The sequence below is a fragment of the Halyomorpha halys genome, unplaced genomic scaffold (genome assembly GCF_000696795.3).
Source record: "Halyomorpha halys isolate HHAL.00 unplaced genomic scaffold, Hhal_1.1 Scaffold1306.1, whole genome shotgun sequence".
Lineage (NCBI taxonomy): Eukaryota > Metazoa > Arthropoda > Insecta > Hemiptera > Pentatomidae > Halyomorpha > Halyomorpha halys.
Window position 1 is genome coordinate 81914 of NW_027112750.1, and position 19355 is coordinate 101268.

At 26.3% G+C, this 19355-nt stretch overlaps 1 protein-coding gene across 4 annotated transcripts in view; it reads right to left on the bottom strand.

The window, feature by feature from the left end:
* The window catches only part of CenG1A (Centaurin-gamma-1A), a 220023-nt gene that overhangs the window by 16199 nt on the left and 184469 nt on the right, over positions 1-19355 (bottom strand). For all 4 annotated transcript variants that reach the window (XM_014434110.2, XM_014434109.2, XM_014434111.2 and 1 more), the window contains one exon: positions 5182-5323. In XM_014434110.2, the coding sequence (XP_014289596.1) occupies positions 5182-5323 (142 nt within the window). The remainder of the gene's footprint in view (positions 1-5181; positions 5324-19355) is intronic.

Consider the following 19355-nt stretch of genomic DNA (forward strand, 5'->3'; position numbering starts at 1 on the left):
ACTTTTAAAAATATACATCATAAAAATCTTGGAGAAAAATAATTAATAATAAAAATATAAATATTTATAAATAGAACAAAAGAAATATATAAAAAATACGTTAATTTATTTAAACTTTAAAGGGGTCGTAGTATAGATGTAATTGTTGTGTTAGTTCTTTTTCAAAAAAGTTTCGAATAAATTAATGGTCCTTTTTTACTTATAGCTAACTAAAGAAAAAATACAGAAGATAAAAAATAATCGAGGAAAGGATATAGTTTTAAAAAAAAATTGATTTATTAGTGAAAAGTAAAAACATAAAATAATAAATTCTGGATTAGCTAATCAATTATAAACGCAAGCGGGGTCGATTACATCAAGGACTAGAGCATAATTTTTGGACGTGACATTTTAATACCACGTAGGTATATATATATATATTAATTTATGATAGCAACTTAATTTTTAAAAAAAAATAATTCGGAAACGGGATTGCTCATTGGAATCCAGCCATGATATATAATTATTTAATCTCTAACAGAAGCCGTGTGTCTGAGGTCCATCCACCCTCATAAAATGGGTACTCTTAATTGGGGGAAAAATACAACAGTCGAGAGTGATTCTGACTAAATCACCTCCTTACACAACCGTTGGTATAGTATAAATACTTCTTCACAAAATACTACAACCCTTACCCTTCATGGGTCGTAGCAGCAGAGATTTATTTATTTATTATACAATATACAGGGATATCACAAATGATTTCTTCTTATCTTAAACAAATAATCTTTCTACAGTGGTTGTACGAAATTATACAATTTTTCCTTTTTAGAATGTAAGTAGTTAGTGATTGAAATTTTTCAGGCATAATAGCTCGCACGAAAAAAAATAATTCGGAAAAGCCTTGAGCCCAATCCATCAAACAATACGTCCTTGACAATTCTTCCAGAAGAATGAACAAGAAGCGTGGAAAAATGAAAAAATGGGTCAAGTAGACACAAACAGGCTTGCATGCTTCACTTCACGCAACGCCATTATTTTTTTATTTTTTAAACTTTTTTTTTTTATCATCCTTACACATTTGTGAAATACTTAGTCCTACCAGAGTTTCACTGCAAATTTCCTTTTTTGAATCGCTTATTCCAGTTGTAAACTTAAGTAATTAAAAATAAATAATTTATATAATCCTTTTAGTAGGGTAGAGGTTTAAAGTGGAACATCCATTCAATAAAAAACTTGAATTTCAAAAATCATCAACCGCGGTTATCAATTTGATTAGGTCTTATCCAAATTATAGAATATATGTTCTATGATTACTAACATCAATGGTTAAAAATTAAAGTATATTTATTTGTAAATTTAAATAACTTATTTTCGAAAATTTTATTAATTATTTTCTATAATGAATCTTTATAATCAATAAAAAAAAAATTAACCCTCTCTCTTAAAATTTTAAGATTTTACTCGACGAGTTCTGAGGTATGTTCTAGGGAGACCTGTAATTTTGGTACTAAATCTAAAAATCTTAATATTTGTAAACTCAATTTTTTGTTTTTCGTTTCCATATATTGATTTACACATCATACGTCGTTAGATGAACGGGATGGAAGTTAAACGGAACGTTTAGAGTGAATTGACCTTAGGTGAAAAATTTAGCTGTTTAAAAAGATAAAAGAAGAATATAAACTGTATTGGAATCACAATCCAGATAACATTTAATATATCGATTTATTTCGATAGTAACTTAGGTAACTCTGGGATATGAGATTCACCAGCTTACCTTTTCTAGGTTACTAGTTTTGGAATATTTCTAATACTAAATAATTTTTTTTTTAGATGTGCCACTATCAAACTAGATGTATTAAGTATTATCTCTAGAACGTGAGGATGATTTTTCTGCATCTTTCTATTTTTTGGTCTTCGATGATTTTCTGATTGTGTACAAAATTTCGATGAAACTTGTCTAACGTTTTATTCTTCAAGCTCATTAACTTTCCGTATTTAAAATAAATCTCACTGGCTAAAATAAAACAAAAAAGAAAAACAGGTTCAGACTAATACACAGGAGAGGGAAGGGTAGATTGAAATATATAAAAATAAATAAAAAAATAACAGATTTTATAAATCAAGGCAATTCCTTAGAGGGATGATGTAAAAAAAAAATAATAATTAAGATTGAACAAATATCTGAAGTAAATAAAGAGATAATAAGGTATGCTAGTATTTCCTCATAATTAAAAAAAAAAACAGCAAAATATTTGACCCCTTAGAATCAAATGAAATAAAAAAAAATTAAAAAAATGGAAAAAGTAAAAATAAACATGAAAAATTTATTTGTGCTTAAAAAGGATCCATTTAAAATAAACATGCCTAATGGAGTGGAATGATAATTAAAGTCCCTACAAAAAAAAAAAAAAAAAAAAATCATGGAAATTGGACCGTTATTTAAGTAAAGATATGATGTATCGGATTTTATTTACAAAAGGTAATGAGTTTTTGTAATCGATGTGAGGTTATTAGCAAAGTCAAGAGAAATAATATTAAAAAAATAAAATAAATAAATATAATTATTTCGACTAACGCTTTTTATTTCAGAATTACCGTAAGTATTTATATGGCCTTAAAAATCACCATGATGTCAACAATATAACTGATATATGGCGTAATCTACATAAAAGGAATAAATAGCTGTTATACATGATACGGCGAGGAAGGATTAGCATCTTATTGGATTCCAGGACACGCCACCAAGTGCAATTAGTCTGGAAACTGAACATTATTGGTCGGTTCAGTCTTTGTAACAGCCAATCACAAACAGTTTACAGTAATATTCCCTTCACCAATCGGATTTAATAATGGCCGCGTGCAACATTAAAAACAAACATCACCGTAAAACAAACCGACTTAAAAAAAATAATTATTTTAATTACACCCTTTTATCAGCCATAATATACATAATAATCAATGAAACTAATTATAAAATAGTATAATCTATTTTTTTTAAAATTTATTGATGATTATTAAAATCTGCCACAGTCTTATATTTATAACCATTATTATAAGCAATAACAATATTAGAGAAAATTCATATCAAACTCATTAAAAAAAATTGATAAATAAAAATAAGAAATCGAATCAAAATATGTACATAGATAAATAAGAATAAAATAAAATAAATACACCACAGTCTAATATTAACTTTGATAAACATATTATCTATTTCTTGACATTACTGATTAGCCTAGTCAAATTTGAAATTATTATTTAAATCTTCCAAAATCAGACTTAATTCATAAAACTCATATGAAGTGTTAGAAAAGAAAATGGTGTAGAGATCAACAGTAGGTGAGACATCAATTATTAACAAAATACGCATTATGATAATAATGATATAAATATTAATTTTAGTAATATTTTGCTAACTCTACAATATATGGTTGGTTCTTTTTGAATAACAATAATAACCGTTGTAACACGTGAATTAATTTCCAAAAAAATAATAAATAAATAAAATCGTAAATAACATTAATAATTAATTTTTATTATACTGTAAATGATCGAGTATACTATAACTGGAAAAGTAAATGAAGTTGCTGAGAATTAAATTAATATATTACAAAAAAAAAAGGAATAGAAGAAAAGTAAAGAAACAAAGCGAAATAATCTCACAAAGAAGTAATTATATTTCCATGAAAAAATAATATCAGCACAAAACAATTATTCCTTTCTGAATTTCTAAGCTTTAATTTTATTTTTAAAAAAATTAAAAGGCCTTTTTTTTAATGAAAAAACCTTCATAACTGGCTTATACTTCAAAGTACTATAAAGCAATATTTGAGACTAAAGAACACAAACGGTAATTAAAAAAGAAGCAATATTATAATGTTTATGTTATAGCAAATATCTGGTTATATAACATATTATATGATTCACATAAAATATAATATTGTAATGATACGATTCAAAGCTGAAATTGAATGAACGAAAAAAAGAACTTTCTCAATTTTCATCACTGAAGTTCAAACATTAAATTTACTTTTCAATTTTAGTGTTTCAGCTTTCTGCGATAAAGAAAGAATGGTATTAATTTTTGTTAATTGTTCTTAATTATTAAAAGATTTTAGTCAATTTTAAGAAGTCTAACATTTTATGCTTTTACGAACAGTTAAAGTTTAAGAGTATTAAGCTCTATACTTTGAGAGTTGTAAAGCACTGTAAAAACAAAACCTTTATGCTTATGATATCAGCTTTATAGTACTTCTTTTTGTAATAAAATAAAATAATAAATACAAATTTCGATATTACTTAGCTTTCTCACCATTTTTATTTTCTTGAATAACATTTATGAGATGAGGACAAATAACACAGGTGTATCTAGGAAATAGATTTTTTGCATGAATAAGCGAAAGTATTTGATAGAATCTGATCAAAAATCTGGTATACTATATCTATACTAATTCCCAACTTGCAACCAAATTTGTGCTAAATCGGACAAGCCGTTTGCAAAATACAGGTATGCCGAGGATAATACGTTTACGCATGCGTTAGCAAAAGCGGTTAGATTCTCATAAAATCGAAATGGAATAAACAAGATAGTACCCTGTACAATCCCTGAAAATTTAATTACAATCGTTCGATTCTGTTTGATCAATCATTGAACAAATGTCTAAAACGTAAAATACAAATAGAAATTTTCAATTAAGAGGGTATATTTTTTTTCATGCATAAATAACATAGAAAATATAATATAATTTTGCTCATATATATATATAATTTGTAATATAAATTATATATATAAAAAAATGTGATTCCAAATTTAGACACAATAGTTGATTTATATAAAAATATATTTTGTTTTTCATAATTTAAACAATTTGTTGTTGAAATTGTATGAAGGTGTTTTGAAGTTTGGTTATAATAATTAATTGTATAAATTGCTTAAAAACAATAGTTACTATATTTATATGAGCGTTGAGGAAAGCTGACAAACATATCGTAACAAAAATAAATAAAAGATCTTTAACCACATGGCTATACAAAACAACGATCGAGATATTTTGATCTCATTCGGTTGATAATAAATTGTTATTTTGTCTTTCTAGTTCATTATATTTTTCTGTCTATATCAAATACTAAGGCTTGCTAAAATTCTAAACTTGTATATTATATAAAACAATTGAGACCTAAATTAGAAACACATACCTTGGGTGCCAACCAGTATGAGAGGAATTTCTGCGCTGTTTCTATAGTGCGCCATCTGCGTGAAGTAAGTGTAGATTGCGTTGAAACTTGCCTCGTTTTCAAGTGAAAATACGAATATCACAGCATCTACCCAAGCAGTAAACTGAAATAAATAATAAAAAAAACATAAATAAACATTAAATACAAATAAATATATAAATAGATATCATTTAAATAGTTACTAAAATATAATTTCACGTAGGATTAAATAAAATTGACAATAAAAAAAGGCCGGGGGATTTCTATATAAATATTTTTTTTAAACTGATAAAATGATATTTAAATTAAGAAGTTCTTAAATAGAGTTTAAACAACTGAATGAAGAGGAAAGCAAAAAATATAATTGCATACGCTGCAACTTGCACCGGTTATCGACCGCAACAGCTGTTTTACTTCTTAATGCCACCTCACCTGATTCCAACTGCATTATCTTACCAGTATAAATAATTATATTAATGAAATATTTATATCCAAAATATTTTTAATATAGAGGAACATATATATGGTATACAGCGAAATATAATTATTTTCTAAAAATTTCGAAAATGGCCATATATTACCCTATAATATTTAAAAAAAAATGAATATAATCTCGTCATCAAAGAAAAAAAAATTTTCTATATAAAAAAACTCAAAAAACTGTACCTCACTATTACCTTTCAAAACTGATGGAATAACATAGTTTAAAATTAACAACGATACATTAATAATAAAAAATATACAAAGTAAAATTAATCAACCTTTAATTAATAAATGTAAGTGTATTTTATGTAATATAGAAGAACCTTGCGAATCCGGTATATCTTATCCAAAACCCGAATTATCTGGATTTTTTCCTTTTTGGTACTTATGGTTTATGGTCACTATAAACCCTTAAGTAATTACGTATAACATAATATTTATAGAATTTTAAACCTAATAAATATACCATGATTGCAGATTTTTTGGTCAATATTTGAAATTTTTAAATTATGCTTAAATAGATCTATATATTTGTCTATTTCGAAGGTGTCTTAACTGGACTCTCATAACTGTAATTTATTAGGACTTTTTATTTATTTTTTTTAACTTTGTATTCCATTTTTATTTGTATGATATTATATTTGTGTAACTGAGTCAACGTAATTCTAATAAAAAATAAATAAATAACTAAACTTTAAATAATTAAAAAAAAAGCTCTAATCTCTCTAAAAAAACCAATTACAAATTTAGAAAAATATCTATTACGATACTAAGGAAGCGATTATTTGATTTCTATTAATTATTCCAAAAATCGAAATAATTAAAGTTTAGTTATATACTCTAATATAAAAGTTTACATTTATTTTTATGATTCATCCATTAAAAAATTGTAATGATATAATAATTTCAAAGCTAGGATTTTTATCAGCGAATTCGTGCTATTTGCTAAAATACATCGAGCAGTTTACTTCCATTTCCGTCCAGGCCATGCGATAAAATACTCAATCAACATTTGACAGACAGATAACACTTCAACAACAGAATCGACGAAAACATGGCCAACTGACGGCAGTAAAAAAACACATGAAAGAAGGCCTTACTTCTTTTGTCAGTGAAACAAATATACTTCCACTATATAACAATTTTATATTCAAAATTAAATAATTAAAGGAATAAAAAGATATATAATTATGAACAGAATTACTCTTGTAATTAAATTAAAAATGGAGATGTAAAAAAAACCTCCTGATTTCTTTATGTATATATAATATATATATGATTGGTCACATTGACAAAACTATATTTCTGAAAATATATATTATTATAAATTGAAAGAGTAATGAAATCGTGGTGGACTTTTTTTGGTAGACAAAAATGCTGATAAAATGTAATTAATTGACTTTGTTTATTATTGATTTTCATTTTAATTTTAAATAGGTAGTACAAAGTAAGTAGTTGAGGTACAGCCATAAAAACATTTTGATAAATCCTATTTCAGACAAGGAACATTTTATCTTGAAAAAAAAAATTATCATACGTACGTGAATCATCCATTTCAATTAATGTTTTCCAAAAAAAGTAAAATACAATAATATTATTTATTTTGAAAGATATTTTTTTCAATCGCATAATTCTGATTCAGCGAAACGGTCCATTTATTCCATGGCGTAGTCTTATGCTATAACTAGACCGTACAACCCTGGACTGATATCAACAACTTATAATGCCACAAGGCAATCAAAGGGAGGAGACTAAGTAAAAGTATATATAATACATTTCACGTATTATATATGTATGATGTACTAATACTATTTTAATATAGGATATAAAAATACAAAATTCAATCGCTCAAAAGTAAAATTAAGAAAGGAAGATATAATTTTACTGATAATAGTCTTCAAGATAATATTAATGACGAAGTAGAAAAACGTTAAACATTTTTTTCTCAAGTTCTTTAACACCCAGAACATGCGTAAGTGTTTTTTAGTTAGACAAACGTGTGGCCAGCCAATTTTGTGGGAAGACAAACAGAAAAACAAAATCATAAAATCAATTTTTGAAATCAGATTGAAAAGGATGCATCTTGTGTCTTTTTCAATCGAAAAATTAATCAAATTTTTTTTTAAACAAATAAAAAGATTATATTGATGATTAAATAAACGGTAGATGATTTTATTTTATTTTTTTATATATTAAATCCTACTTAAAAAATTATTTTATTTATCAAGAATATAAATAAAAAAATTTATAATAATAATTATATTTTTGAATAAATGAACACTGAATAACTAAATAGAAGTTTGGTTTAAAGAAAATAAATAACTATATAAATATAAAATATAAGCTTCTTGATTCTCATTAAATTAACAAGTAATTGGAAAATGTTTCCTTGTAATTTAACAGTTAATTTTAATTAATGACGCCATTTTAAAGGCTTATCAATTTCTTAGAATCAAAAGCTAATATTGTCTCTTCGATAAACCTTAGGGACTGTGAACTACCTTCGGCACGTGGACGGATACAAAATTAATTAGCCCTTCGATCGTGTTCTCATTATAGGGCCGTAATGTACACGAAAGAGAGAAAAAAAATTTCGATCAAATTCATGAAAATTATTGATAAGAAAGAAAATGAAAATTAATGATTTCGGACTTAGCACGACAATACAGTGTCATTAGTGAGTAAACAAATTATAACGGAGGAAGAAATTTTAAGAGCAGCTTCATCTATCATCATAGACCCGTCAAGGGAAAAATGGTTTTAAAGTTCATTCAACTTGCGCTATTTTTAGTTATAATCATAATAGTTGTATTATTAGTTAAAATCAAGTATCTTAAGAAGCATTGGCATTATGAATTAAATACGAATTTTAAATATATATATACAGAAAAATATATTTGGATTATATCGAAACAATTTTTAATGACTTATGTTGCGGATTACGAGAAATATTTGAGAATTCGTATTTTTAATGTATTCGAGGATGCTAAAAACGAACCTTACAAATTTTTTTTTGAGAAAAAAAAATTCTTTTTGGCTTACTTTACAGGACCTGTAAGCACTTATTTAATACAATAAACAATATTATTGACTTGAAAAAAGTGGGATAAAATATCTTTTTAGGGAGAAATTAACTTGATTTTCGTTTCGACCCCTCTTCAAAAAAAAAATAAATAATCGTAAATAGGAATTTTTATAATAATGGAAAAATATTTTATTTGCTAAGAATTTTCCCCACTGACTCGTGTAAACTGCACGAAATGGTACAAACCGGACCTTCATAAAGAAATTTGAATCGGAGATATGAAATGAAATATTTGAGAAGTTTTTCATTATTTGAAATAGTGTATTCTATTTATAATATTTAATAAATAAATGCCGAGAAATACCGGAATACAATAATTTAAAAAAAAAACTGCAAAACTATCATTTATTTTATCTCTTTATTGGTAACAACCTTCCAATACGTGCCTAATATTTTAGTAATATTTAGTATCATAAAAAATGTTATAATGAAATCGACGTTCACACCTACGAAGCCTTCACTTATTAGTATATATTTTATGAAAAATCAAGGTGTGAAGATATTTATACACTAAACTAGGTTAATAGTAAAGTAGCGTAAAAACGTAACAGTAAGTTTATAAACTTCATAATTAGGATTTACTTAGCCTTAAGTGTGGAATGTTTTATTAAGACCTAAAAGAGGGGGTCCTAAGTGGTAGGGCGAAGAAAGGACGGGACATGAACTTTATTATATATAATGTCGAAGCTCTCTTCTCTGCCCTTTTGCCCTGCCCTTTGAGGGACTTTGCCAAGAATGAAGGGTCCACGGGGGGCGATGCGTCCCAATACCCAAAATATCGTAAAAAGTTTACTTTCCCGAATCACTTATGCTATTTATGTATTCTCAAGTCCGTGTATAAGGATGTACCGACATTACATCTTCATGTAGATATATAAGAATGGATTTAGTTTTCCAGGATGACATTAGATCCTACGCAGGAAAGGGGATACGAAATAACAAAAACGAATAAAAATCAGAAGGAACGAAAAAAATACGATTTTATTTACAGCTACATGATTTTACGAATGTTAAAATATAATATTAAAAAAAGTAAACAGAAAAAAAACTGTACAAAAGTAATGTAATGAACAAGTATTTATCAATTATATTAAAATTGATTTATACAGCCTTAACATTCTTTATTAATGCGTTGTATAATAGAGTATTTTGTTATTCTAACCTTGTTTGGAACAATGTTTGAAAGTAGTATAACAAAATTTGCATATAAAATGAAACAGTTGACAAATAGTGGTTATTTGCCTATATAATAATAACGTTTTTAGGGATTAATGTTAGGCTGGGAAATTAAGAATAACATTTTTCTTGACAATGATCAAGTTGGCCGAAACGTAGGATATTAGAAAAGAACTAAAAAATAAAGCTAAAGCTATATGTATATATTTCATTATTATTGATAAATACAACCAGTTTTGGACAAAAAATCAAATTATATTTACATATTTAAAAAAAAATTCTTTATTTATTCAATTTATTTAAATAATCTATTACATATTTATTTTTAAATGAATTTAAATTTCTGTTCTTGCATTTATTTTATCTTTGTCTTATTTTTATTAACTTTCCTTTGATCTTCATATGTGGTATAATGGTTACATTTCAGTAACGTACTCTCTACTACTTAAGTGTCGGTTTTAGGTAAAAGGTTTACTTGCGAAATTGTTCAGGAACTCATTACTTTAAATGATGTTTCCTTTCAAAATTACTCAAAGCTCGTTTCAACATTGATACAGATTGTTCAGCAGACCGGATTGCCAAACACAAGCTTGTGAACATGATTCTGAGATTCCCACAGCCGGAGAGAATGAATTATGGATGGGAAAATATGTGATTTCTAAATCACTTTCCGAATTCGCAACATCATGAAATAACAGTTCTAAATGGCCTCAGTCGTTATTTCTATAAAAAATAACAAGTTGATACATATTATGCAAGTGTGATATATGGAAACATAACGACATATGTTTACACAAAATATATTATTCATGGTAATGAAGAACGATTCAAATTTAACCTAGTTACATCGCACTTAAAAACAATATTTAACTAAATTAAATAAATGAAGTATTTTAAAATTTTTTTAAACATCTTTATTGAAACTTACACACCATAAAAGTGGCGTTTATAATTTGTTCTTTCCTACTGATCGGTGAACGTACGTAAAAAACATTAAAACGATAAAAAGCAATCGGTTTATTTATACTTTGAATAGGAAAATTTTATAATCACAATGAAAAACACTGCTTTAAATCTTAAGGCCATAAAAATGGTAATAGGATTAGTATTGTTCAGTTATAATAATTTTGCTCGTTAAAATAAGATGATAAACGACACCAATGTTCGTATTAGTGATAAATATTTGTACAAAATTCAACGTAAGTTGAAGGTATAATATAAATGTAACAATGAAGTCAAATAATAAAGTGTATCATTATACCTGCGAGAAAAAAAATATTAGAATATGAATACAGAAAACAACTTATTGATGGATACATGTTAATTTTATCAAGTGAAAGGCAAGAAGCAATTTGGTATAGTTAGAAAACTGTTATTTTAAACGGTGGTTTAACTTTTGGAAAACTCTGTTACCTCCTAATTCAGAGGATCCACCTGACCCTAAAAGACCACTCAGTTACCACACACTTCCAAACGACCATGCGTGTTACAACCACAACAACTGAAGCATTGTTAACCATGTTAAACTGCTCAATTATTGAGACTGAAACTCGAATGAGTGGCTGGTAATATTTATGATAACTTTTAGAAATACATGCTGAAGGGAGAGAGAGAAAGAAATTTATTCGATCATGCTGCCCAAATACATCGGGTTGCTACATTACACAGCATACTGATCAATCCGTGATCGGACATAAATAAATTACATTTTTTGATATGATACAATATAATAGAAAGATAACATTTTTTTTTTCCACAGTATTCTTTTACAATTAGTATCAGTCTACAAACTAAATACAAGCTTTTCAATTTATTCCTTTTTTATTTTCTTTCCCCTCAGTAAATAAATAAAACAACAAATAAGATATGCGATGCATGCATGCCATCTCTCCTCTGGATAACTCCCCCACTCATTAATTTCCATGCATGTGATGGTGGATGATCCCAGGGAGTCCAGTAAAATAAAAAAAATAAAAAATTATCCAAGGGAAAAAAGAAGAATAAAAATTTCCTTCGAACAAATGTAATCATTCTAGCTTGTCGAAAATGTGAATTTTTAATAAAAGAAAATTTTCATAACGTAAAAAATAACTAAATAAAAAAATTAATTCAACAATGAAAAAAAAAACAGCACAATTAAAACAATACTTTCTTGTTCATAGACTTTATTGAAAATTTATAAATTTTATTTAATTATTTGTTTAACTCTAAATTCTTAAAATATTCCAAATCAAATTATCAAGACTTTAAAATTAAACAATAATTATTGACTGTAGATAAAAATAAATAATGATAAAATTATTAAAGTCATTCTAATTTATAAATTAAAAAATAATGATGGAATCTGAAGCGGTGCACACATCTCACAGAATTTTATAAATTAAAGGGTAGTAGAAAAGGTTCAGTACAAACTGATTATTGTGATTATGTAAACAGGAAAAATATTATTATTAAAAAATTAAAATTTAAAACAGTATTTTATAAGCTAAAAAATCCTACAACACAAAATAATAAATAATGATGCAATAGAAAAACAAAAAATATATAATAATGGTTGCAAATTGTTCTATTTTACTTGTGACGTAGATTACGAAATTTTATAATTGTAGCTAAGAGCTTATAGCATGGTTTCAGATTAAGCTTTGGGTATATTATAATTGATTGTACATTGAATATTTTATTAATAATAATAATAATAATTTAAATAATAGACGGAATTCCCGTTATAATGAGTTCATACAAGGTAAAATAGTAACGAAAATATAAAATTAAGTCGCTAAAGAAATTAATTTATTTAAACAAATTTATTCAATAACGAAACTAATCAACAACGGAGTATACAACACAGAAATGACCTGGCCTGCAAAACTGGGGCATTGCTGTTTCTCTGCAGCATCTCTAACCAGTTCGATACCATTCGGCTAACCACACTATCTCCAACTGGTATATGCCAATAGTAATATGTATAATAATTTTGAGATAAAGGACGATATATTTAATTATATTATAAAAGTTCATTTAAAAATAAAAATATAAAACTTAAGTATAATTTGCGAGCATCAATAGTATTAATTCTGCTGTTAATTACAATTTAAGTGATAATGTTATAAATAAATATGTACTCCTAAAATCCACTTATGAACCATAATTAGATAAATTTTGACTAACACGAGGAGGAAATCATATATTTCTTAAACAAAAAAAATTTAAATATGAAAATATAGATTTTATTATTAGACGTTTTGGTTATTCTACTTGAATCGTAACACCAATCAACAATAAACTGAATTTGCTAAAACCTACTATAAAAGTTTACCTTTTAATTTTATTAATAACTAGATTGAAATATTTTTGAATATAAATAAACAAAATGGCAGAATATTTTTATAATATATATTGAAAAAATCTCTCGCGCGTAAGATGCGAAACTTCTTTGGTTTTAGCATTTGTAAACGATTTTATTATATCAGTATTAGGGAATGAAATTAGATTGAGGGATATCCTTCACAACTAAATGAAATATCTCCTTTATACTATTTCATTTAATAAATACTTTATACTATTAAAAAGGAGAAGCATTTCACTTCGCCATTAAAAGTGTTTCATTTAAAAAATATAGATCATAGTAGAGAGAAAATTATAATAATGGTAATATTTATTTTTAGATTAAGTTACAATAAAAAATAAAAATAAAACCAAAATCGATTCAAGTTTGATTATAATGGACTTTTTGTTAATTAGTAAGATATAAAAATTACGAAAAAATATATTTCACAAAACTCATTAATGGTTCGATTTACTTTTAATTTAAATAGTTATAAATTATAATAATTTAATAATGAACATTTGAAATAAGGAAATAATTAGCGAGGTGACATATAGGCAAACCTGCGAGGCCTGAGAGTCGTACCGGCTTTTGCTTCCGTGCAAAGTCATTCACAGCCTTAGAGACAAAATACAGTTTAATTGCGTAAATTATATTTAATTTATAACTCTATTAACTTTTTAATTATAAAATAATATCAGGAAATCACAATGCGAAGCTTTACTTCTTTAAATTAGAAGTCAATAATAACTCAAGTGAATGTTAAATGAATTTAGACCTAATCAGATCAGAAAAAGATGAGAACGCACAAGACTAGAGAGATCACATTTCGCATGAAGTCCAAAAAAATATGTGGAACCGTATTTTGAACGGATTAGGTAAATTAAATTAAAAATAAAATAAAGCAGAATTTTAAAAATATAGTTCACTAAGTAAATCATGCTATAATTACAATATAAAACTGATCGGAATTGAAGTGGAAGTGAAACTAAATCAAGGGCTAAATTTTGGTAATTATATTTCTGAAGTTGATAGAAGAATAACGATAAAGATAAATAATAGTAATAATATTCTTTATTTATTCTGGGATTGACCTCTTTAGAATAATATACAGGCGTCAGAATTAGCCTTTAGAGCCTTAGAGTGAAATAAAAAATAAGAATGAAATTATAAAACGTCATAAACTAATGAATTTGGAAAAATCAAAATGAATATCAATAATTAACGGAATATATAAAATAAGAATAGAACAAATAAAGTAAAACCATATGTCATATCATAAAACATAAGATGAAAAAGACTTCTGATAATAAATCATAGAAAATAAAAATGATAAAAATCAAATATAATTAAACTAAAAATAATAAATGGAAAGGTACAATCTCTCCTAATATACATATTTACAAGAATAAACGAAACTCTGAAACATTCAATTGTTATTGGGTGGAAAGAAGGTGGTCGAAGATACGGGATTTGAAGGTTGGAAGGGTATTAGAACTATGAATTGAATTCCATACGTATGAGGAAATATCTACCAAAGGCTGTGGTTCGATGGTCAGTTACATATAAGTCTGAACATAGAACAAGACTTGGTTACCTAATCCTTCTAAACATAATTGAGCAGCTAGTGAAAAATTGAGATCTGTATAAATACAGTATAATTAAAGATTTTTTAAAAATTAAGACACCTTGAAACAATCCAAAGAATAATTTATATACCGTTAATTCAAATTTAATTTTAGCCAGATAACACCTCTTGTACAAAAGAACCATTTGCATCAAAAAGATTACATCTATACAGGCCATAAGACAGTGTAACTAGAACACTCCTCGAGCAGGAAGAAAGATATGGCCATATGTAGAACGTGCTAGCATTCAGAGTACGTGTTAAGGATTGTAATAAGGGGAGCATAGAGTAATTCTGTACTAGTTACTTGGCTGACCACAGTATGCATGCCTCAGGAACCATCGTCATAAACCTTTCAGTATAAGTATTCAAAAGAGAGAAAGGTTGAAGAGAAATTCAGAATAAAGAAGAAAACAGGATTGCTTTGGTAATGTATTTTATGAATTATCAGAGTCGCATAAAATGCAATACTAAAATTAGTAGAGAAGGGTTGTTAATTAGAAATATACTATTTAAAAATTGTAAATATAACAAATATTAAATTGAATTTTTAAAAATTGTATTGATTTAAAATTTTTATACTCTGACTATATTGAACAAATACACTGGCATGGTTAAATACAGTCTGCCACGGAGATTTTCTATGGCTTATCGATTTCTGATCCTACACTTTTTATTTAATTATTATATTACATTATTGTTATTATTATATAATTCAATTACTGTAACATAATAAATATTATTATATTATATCATTATTATTGAACTAAAAAAAAAAGTTGTATAGTTTAAAACACATTTCATACCAAAAATAACTTATTTTAACATAAAAAAAAGTAATCTATATTTTAAATATAATATATTAATAATTGAACGTATTATTTCAAATTATGAAGAAGCTCTACAAAGTGAGGCGAAACGTCGGCAATTTATATTTTAAATAGAATAATATTTTTTCTTTCAAAATACATTCAAACAAATAATTTTTTTCAATTTGAATTCCAAACAGAACATCTGCCAGCTAAATAAAGCAGATTTTCATCCCCAATAGTACATAGTACATTATAAATTATTTTCTTTAACTAAGGTTTAATAGTTAACAGTTTAAATATTAAAAAGTTTACCTCTAGTCTTTAACACTGTCTGAATCAATACAATAGGGTTTTCATTACTTATGTACTTGTTTTTTTTGTTTTTTTTACAACAAATGATAGCGCCAATATTGTAAAAATATAAAAAACATCAATTTGATTTCAATAATCCAGAAAAAAAAGCTTAATAAGAATAGAAAAATAATAGAATCAGTACATATTACTAAAGATATTGATACAAAAACTTTAGGCACACGCACACATTATATAGACATTACAAATAAATTAACATTTTAGTTTTGTGTATTTTTATAGAATTTAGATTTATTTTAATCTTTGTTGTTTGTTATTGTATAAAAATTGTTAATTTTAGTTAGTTTGTTCATCTTTGTGGTAATAGAGATAGTATTGTTATAGTCTATTTGGTTGTAATCATAATGAAAGATAACCTTCAGGAAGGTAAGTATTCTCCTTGAAAAATGTTTAATAATTGATATTACAAACAGTTTTTTATTTAATAATTGACATTAATATGTTTTAATATTAGCAATTAATGACAAATTAAGGAGTTAATTACACATTATACATAAAATATTTAATCAGGTAAATAGTTTAATGATTAATGTGATATAGTAGCAGTGTTGTAAGCATATGTTTAAATTTTGTTGAATTTGGTTTTATAGTAACCTGAAGATGGGAGATAATCCCGAAAGGTCGTTGTTGTATATGAAATAAATTGTTATATTTAAACAAGGAAAATTGTGTCATTTACACATTCATTTTATTTATAATTAATTATTTTTTAAATTTCTATATAGCTTTACCGATCACAGTTTTCATTTGACTTTCCCATCTTTCCACGAATTCAAAATCTCTATCAAATGTATAAGTATTTTTTATAGTAGTCGAAACTATCAAATAATTTTATGGAAGTATTAAACCAGCCGTTTCTCTTTCTTTGTATAACCTTTAATTGTAATTATACCAGGTGAATTAGCAGATATTAACTGGCTGATCTAAGATGACAGTTAACATGCTGTTTTTCAACTGTTGGTTTCTAGTATTGATTGCTTCCACTAAGAAGCCACCAGAAGTCAAGGCAAGCTGGCCAAGTGTGGTATGGCAAACCTTTGATTAGCAGCTGTCAAGTGGTACAAGCTGTTTGTACAATAAGCCTTTGTTCTATTAGTGCAACGCAAACGTGGTTCCACTCTCCAATCTATACAAAGCATGGCACTACAAGAGTCTAAGCAATACTTTTTAATTAAGCTTTTACGGTTCACGTATAAGCACATTTGAACAAAATCAACCAACAGATTCAGCTGTACGTAAATTTTTAACAATCATTATCAACATAATTATTTTAACATATGCAATTTTTTTCGGAGACAAAGTGGTCTTCTCTGACATATCTTAAAAAAGATTGAGTGGACTCAGGAAATTTTGGTCGAATTCACTTATTTCTTTATTAAAACCTCGATATTTGTAGATGATTCCAAATCAATATTTTTAAGTTAGCTAAAAACATAAAAGGAAAATATTCAATCGCTCGGTTATTCATAATTTGATTCTAAAAATAATATTCCAAAGCCGATTGAGAATTGTTAAGATCATATAACTTAACTTGAACTGTAGGTAAATTTGACATTCCCAAACAGTAGAAATGGGAAGATATAATTGATCTTAAAAAACGGATTATGTACTTTTCAGTGTCAAAATTAGAGAGTAACTTAATATCCGAATATCACATATATTTATATCAAATATCAATAAATTGATTGTTTATACATACGAGTACATCAGCTGTAGGAATAGAATATTGCTATTTTGAAGAATTTCAAAAGGCAAACAATTGAAATGAAATGAAAAGATAATTTTATTCTGGGACTTAAGAATAAATACATTGCTCACAAATTAAGGTTGACTGGCTACTCAATTATTCCTAGTATGAACAATATTGAGTAGTTCTAGAAGACAAGTATACGAGTACAAATCTAAACTAAAATAAAATAAATTAATGAGAAAATGGCATTAAATTAAAATTTAGCAAATAAAGCTAAATAAAACAATAACCAACGTAAAATGTTTTTACATCGAGTTTATTAACTGAAAACTAAAAAGTTTGTTGAAACAAAGGATAAAAAAGCTCGTGGGATGCAGGCAGAAATTTAATAAACTTATCGAAAGTTATTTTGAATAAAAATAATGCCTCGAAAGTTTATTTCTCTCTTTTTTTCATCACATACTGGGAAATAGCATTTCATATGTTCCAACTGAAAAACAACATATTGTTTTTGAAATGTTATTTAATGTTTTATCCCTAAACTGATCCAATTTATAAAATTAATAATTTGAAATTGACAGCAGCAGTCAGGATTTTTAAATTGAATTTTTTTTTTTTTCCTATTCAAACCATAGTTTATAAGATAGGATATGTTAGATAATATGTCATCAAATATTACTGTTGATACAAATTGCTTTCCGATTGGTAGCTTAAGTGTTACATAAACTATTAGTAGTGATTGCTTGGGGCAGAACATCTGACAACCGTTATCAAAAGCAATTCCATCTAATTGTTCAGATAATCAAACTGGTAATTCTCCGGAGATCTGTCTGCCAGCTTAGACAACCCGAGTTGATAACAAGTGATAGATATTTGACTAGTGAATTGAAACAAACGGTTTTGGTTTGGTTATACTCATGAAGTGTGTAGGATCTACACAGATATATCACAAGATATTTGAATTTTTTATAATTAACTACATTATATGTATTAAGTTTATTACCAAGCATCCGAAATTAAATAGACTTTGTAATAAAATATTCACAACTTAAAACTACTCACTTAGACTTTACTAACCTCTCAAACTTTCCCTTTAATAGGCCTATTACCAAAACAATTTTCAAAACATAATGCAATAAAAAAAAAAAAAAATGAATTATTATTTTTTTTGTCAAAGTTATTTTAAATATATGGCTATGGTACATCGTCACTTTGGCAGTTCTACCTCGTGAGTCCGAAGAAATCAATAATAAAATAAATAATTAATAATAATTTATAATTTTTATATCCATAGAGGTGATAGGAATACTCAAATGTGTGATTTGATGAACATGAAACATGTTGTATTTATAAATGAAAAAATAAAATTAAAATGGTTTGGAAAATTAAATCATTATTCTAACTATATCAGGTTTTTTTTTTTCGGAAACTCGTTTCATAATTTCATACATTTTTTAATTTTTTTCTTAAACAGATTAAATGATTAACAATTTCTGGTCGAACAGTTCTTAGCAGGCCCAATAGTCTTCGTAACCCAAAAGCAATGTTAGTGCAGACAAGTAAATTTTTATCATAAATTCAATTAT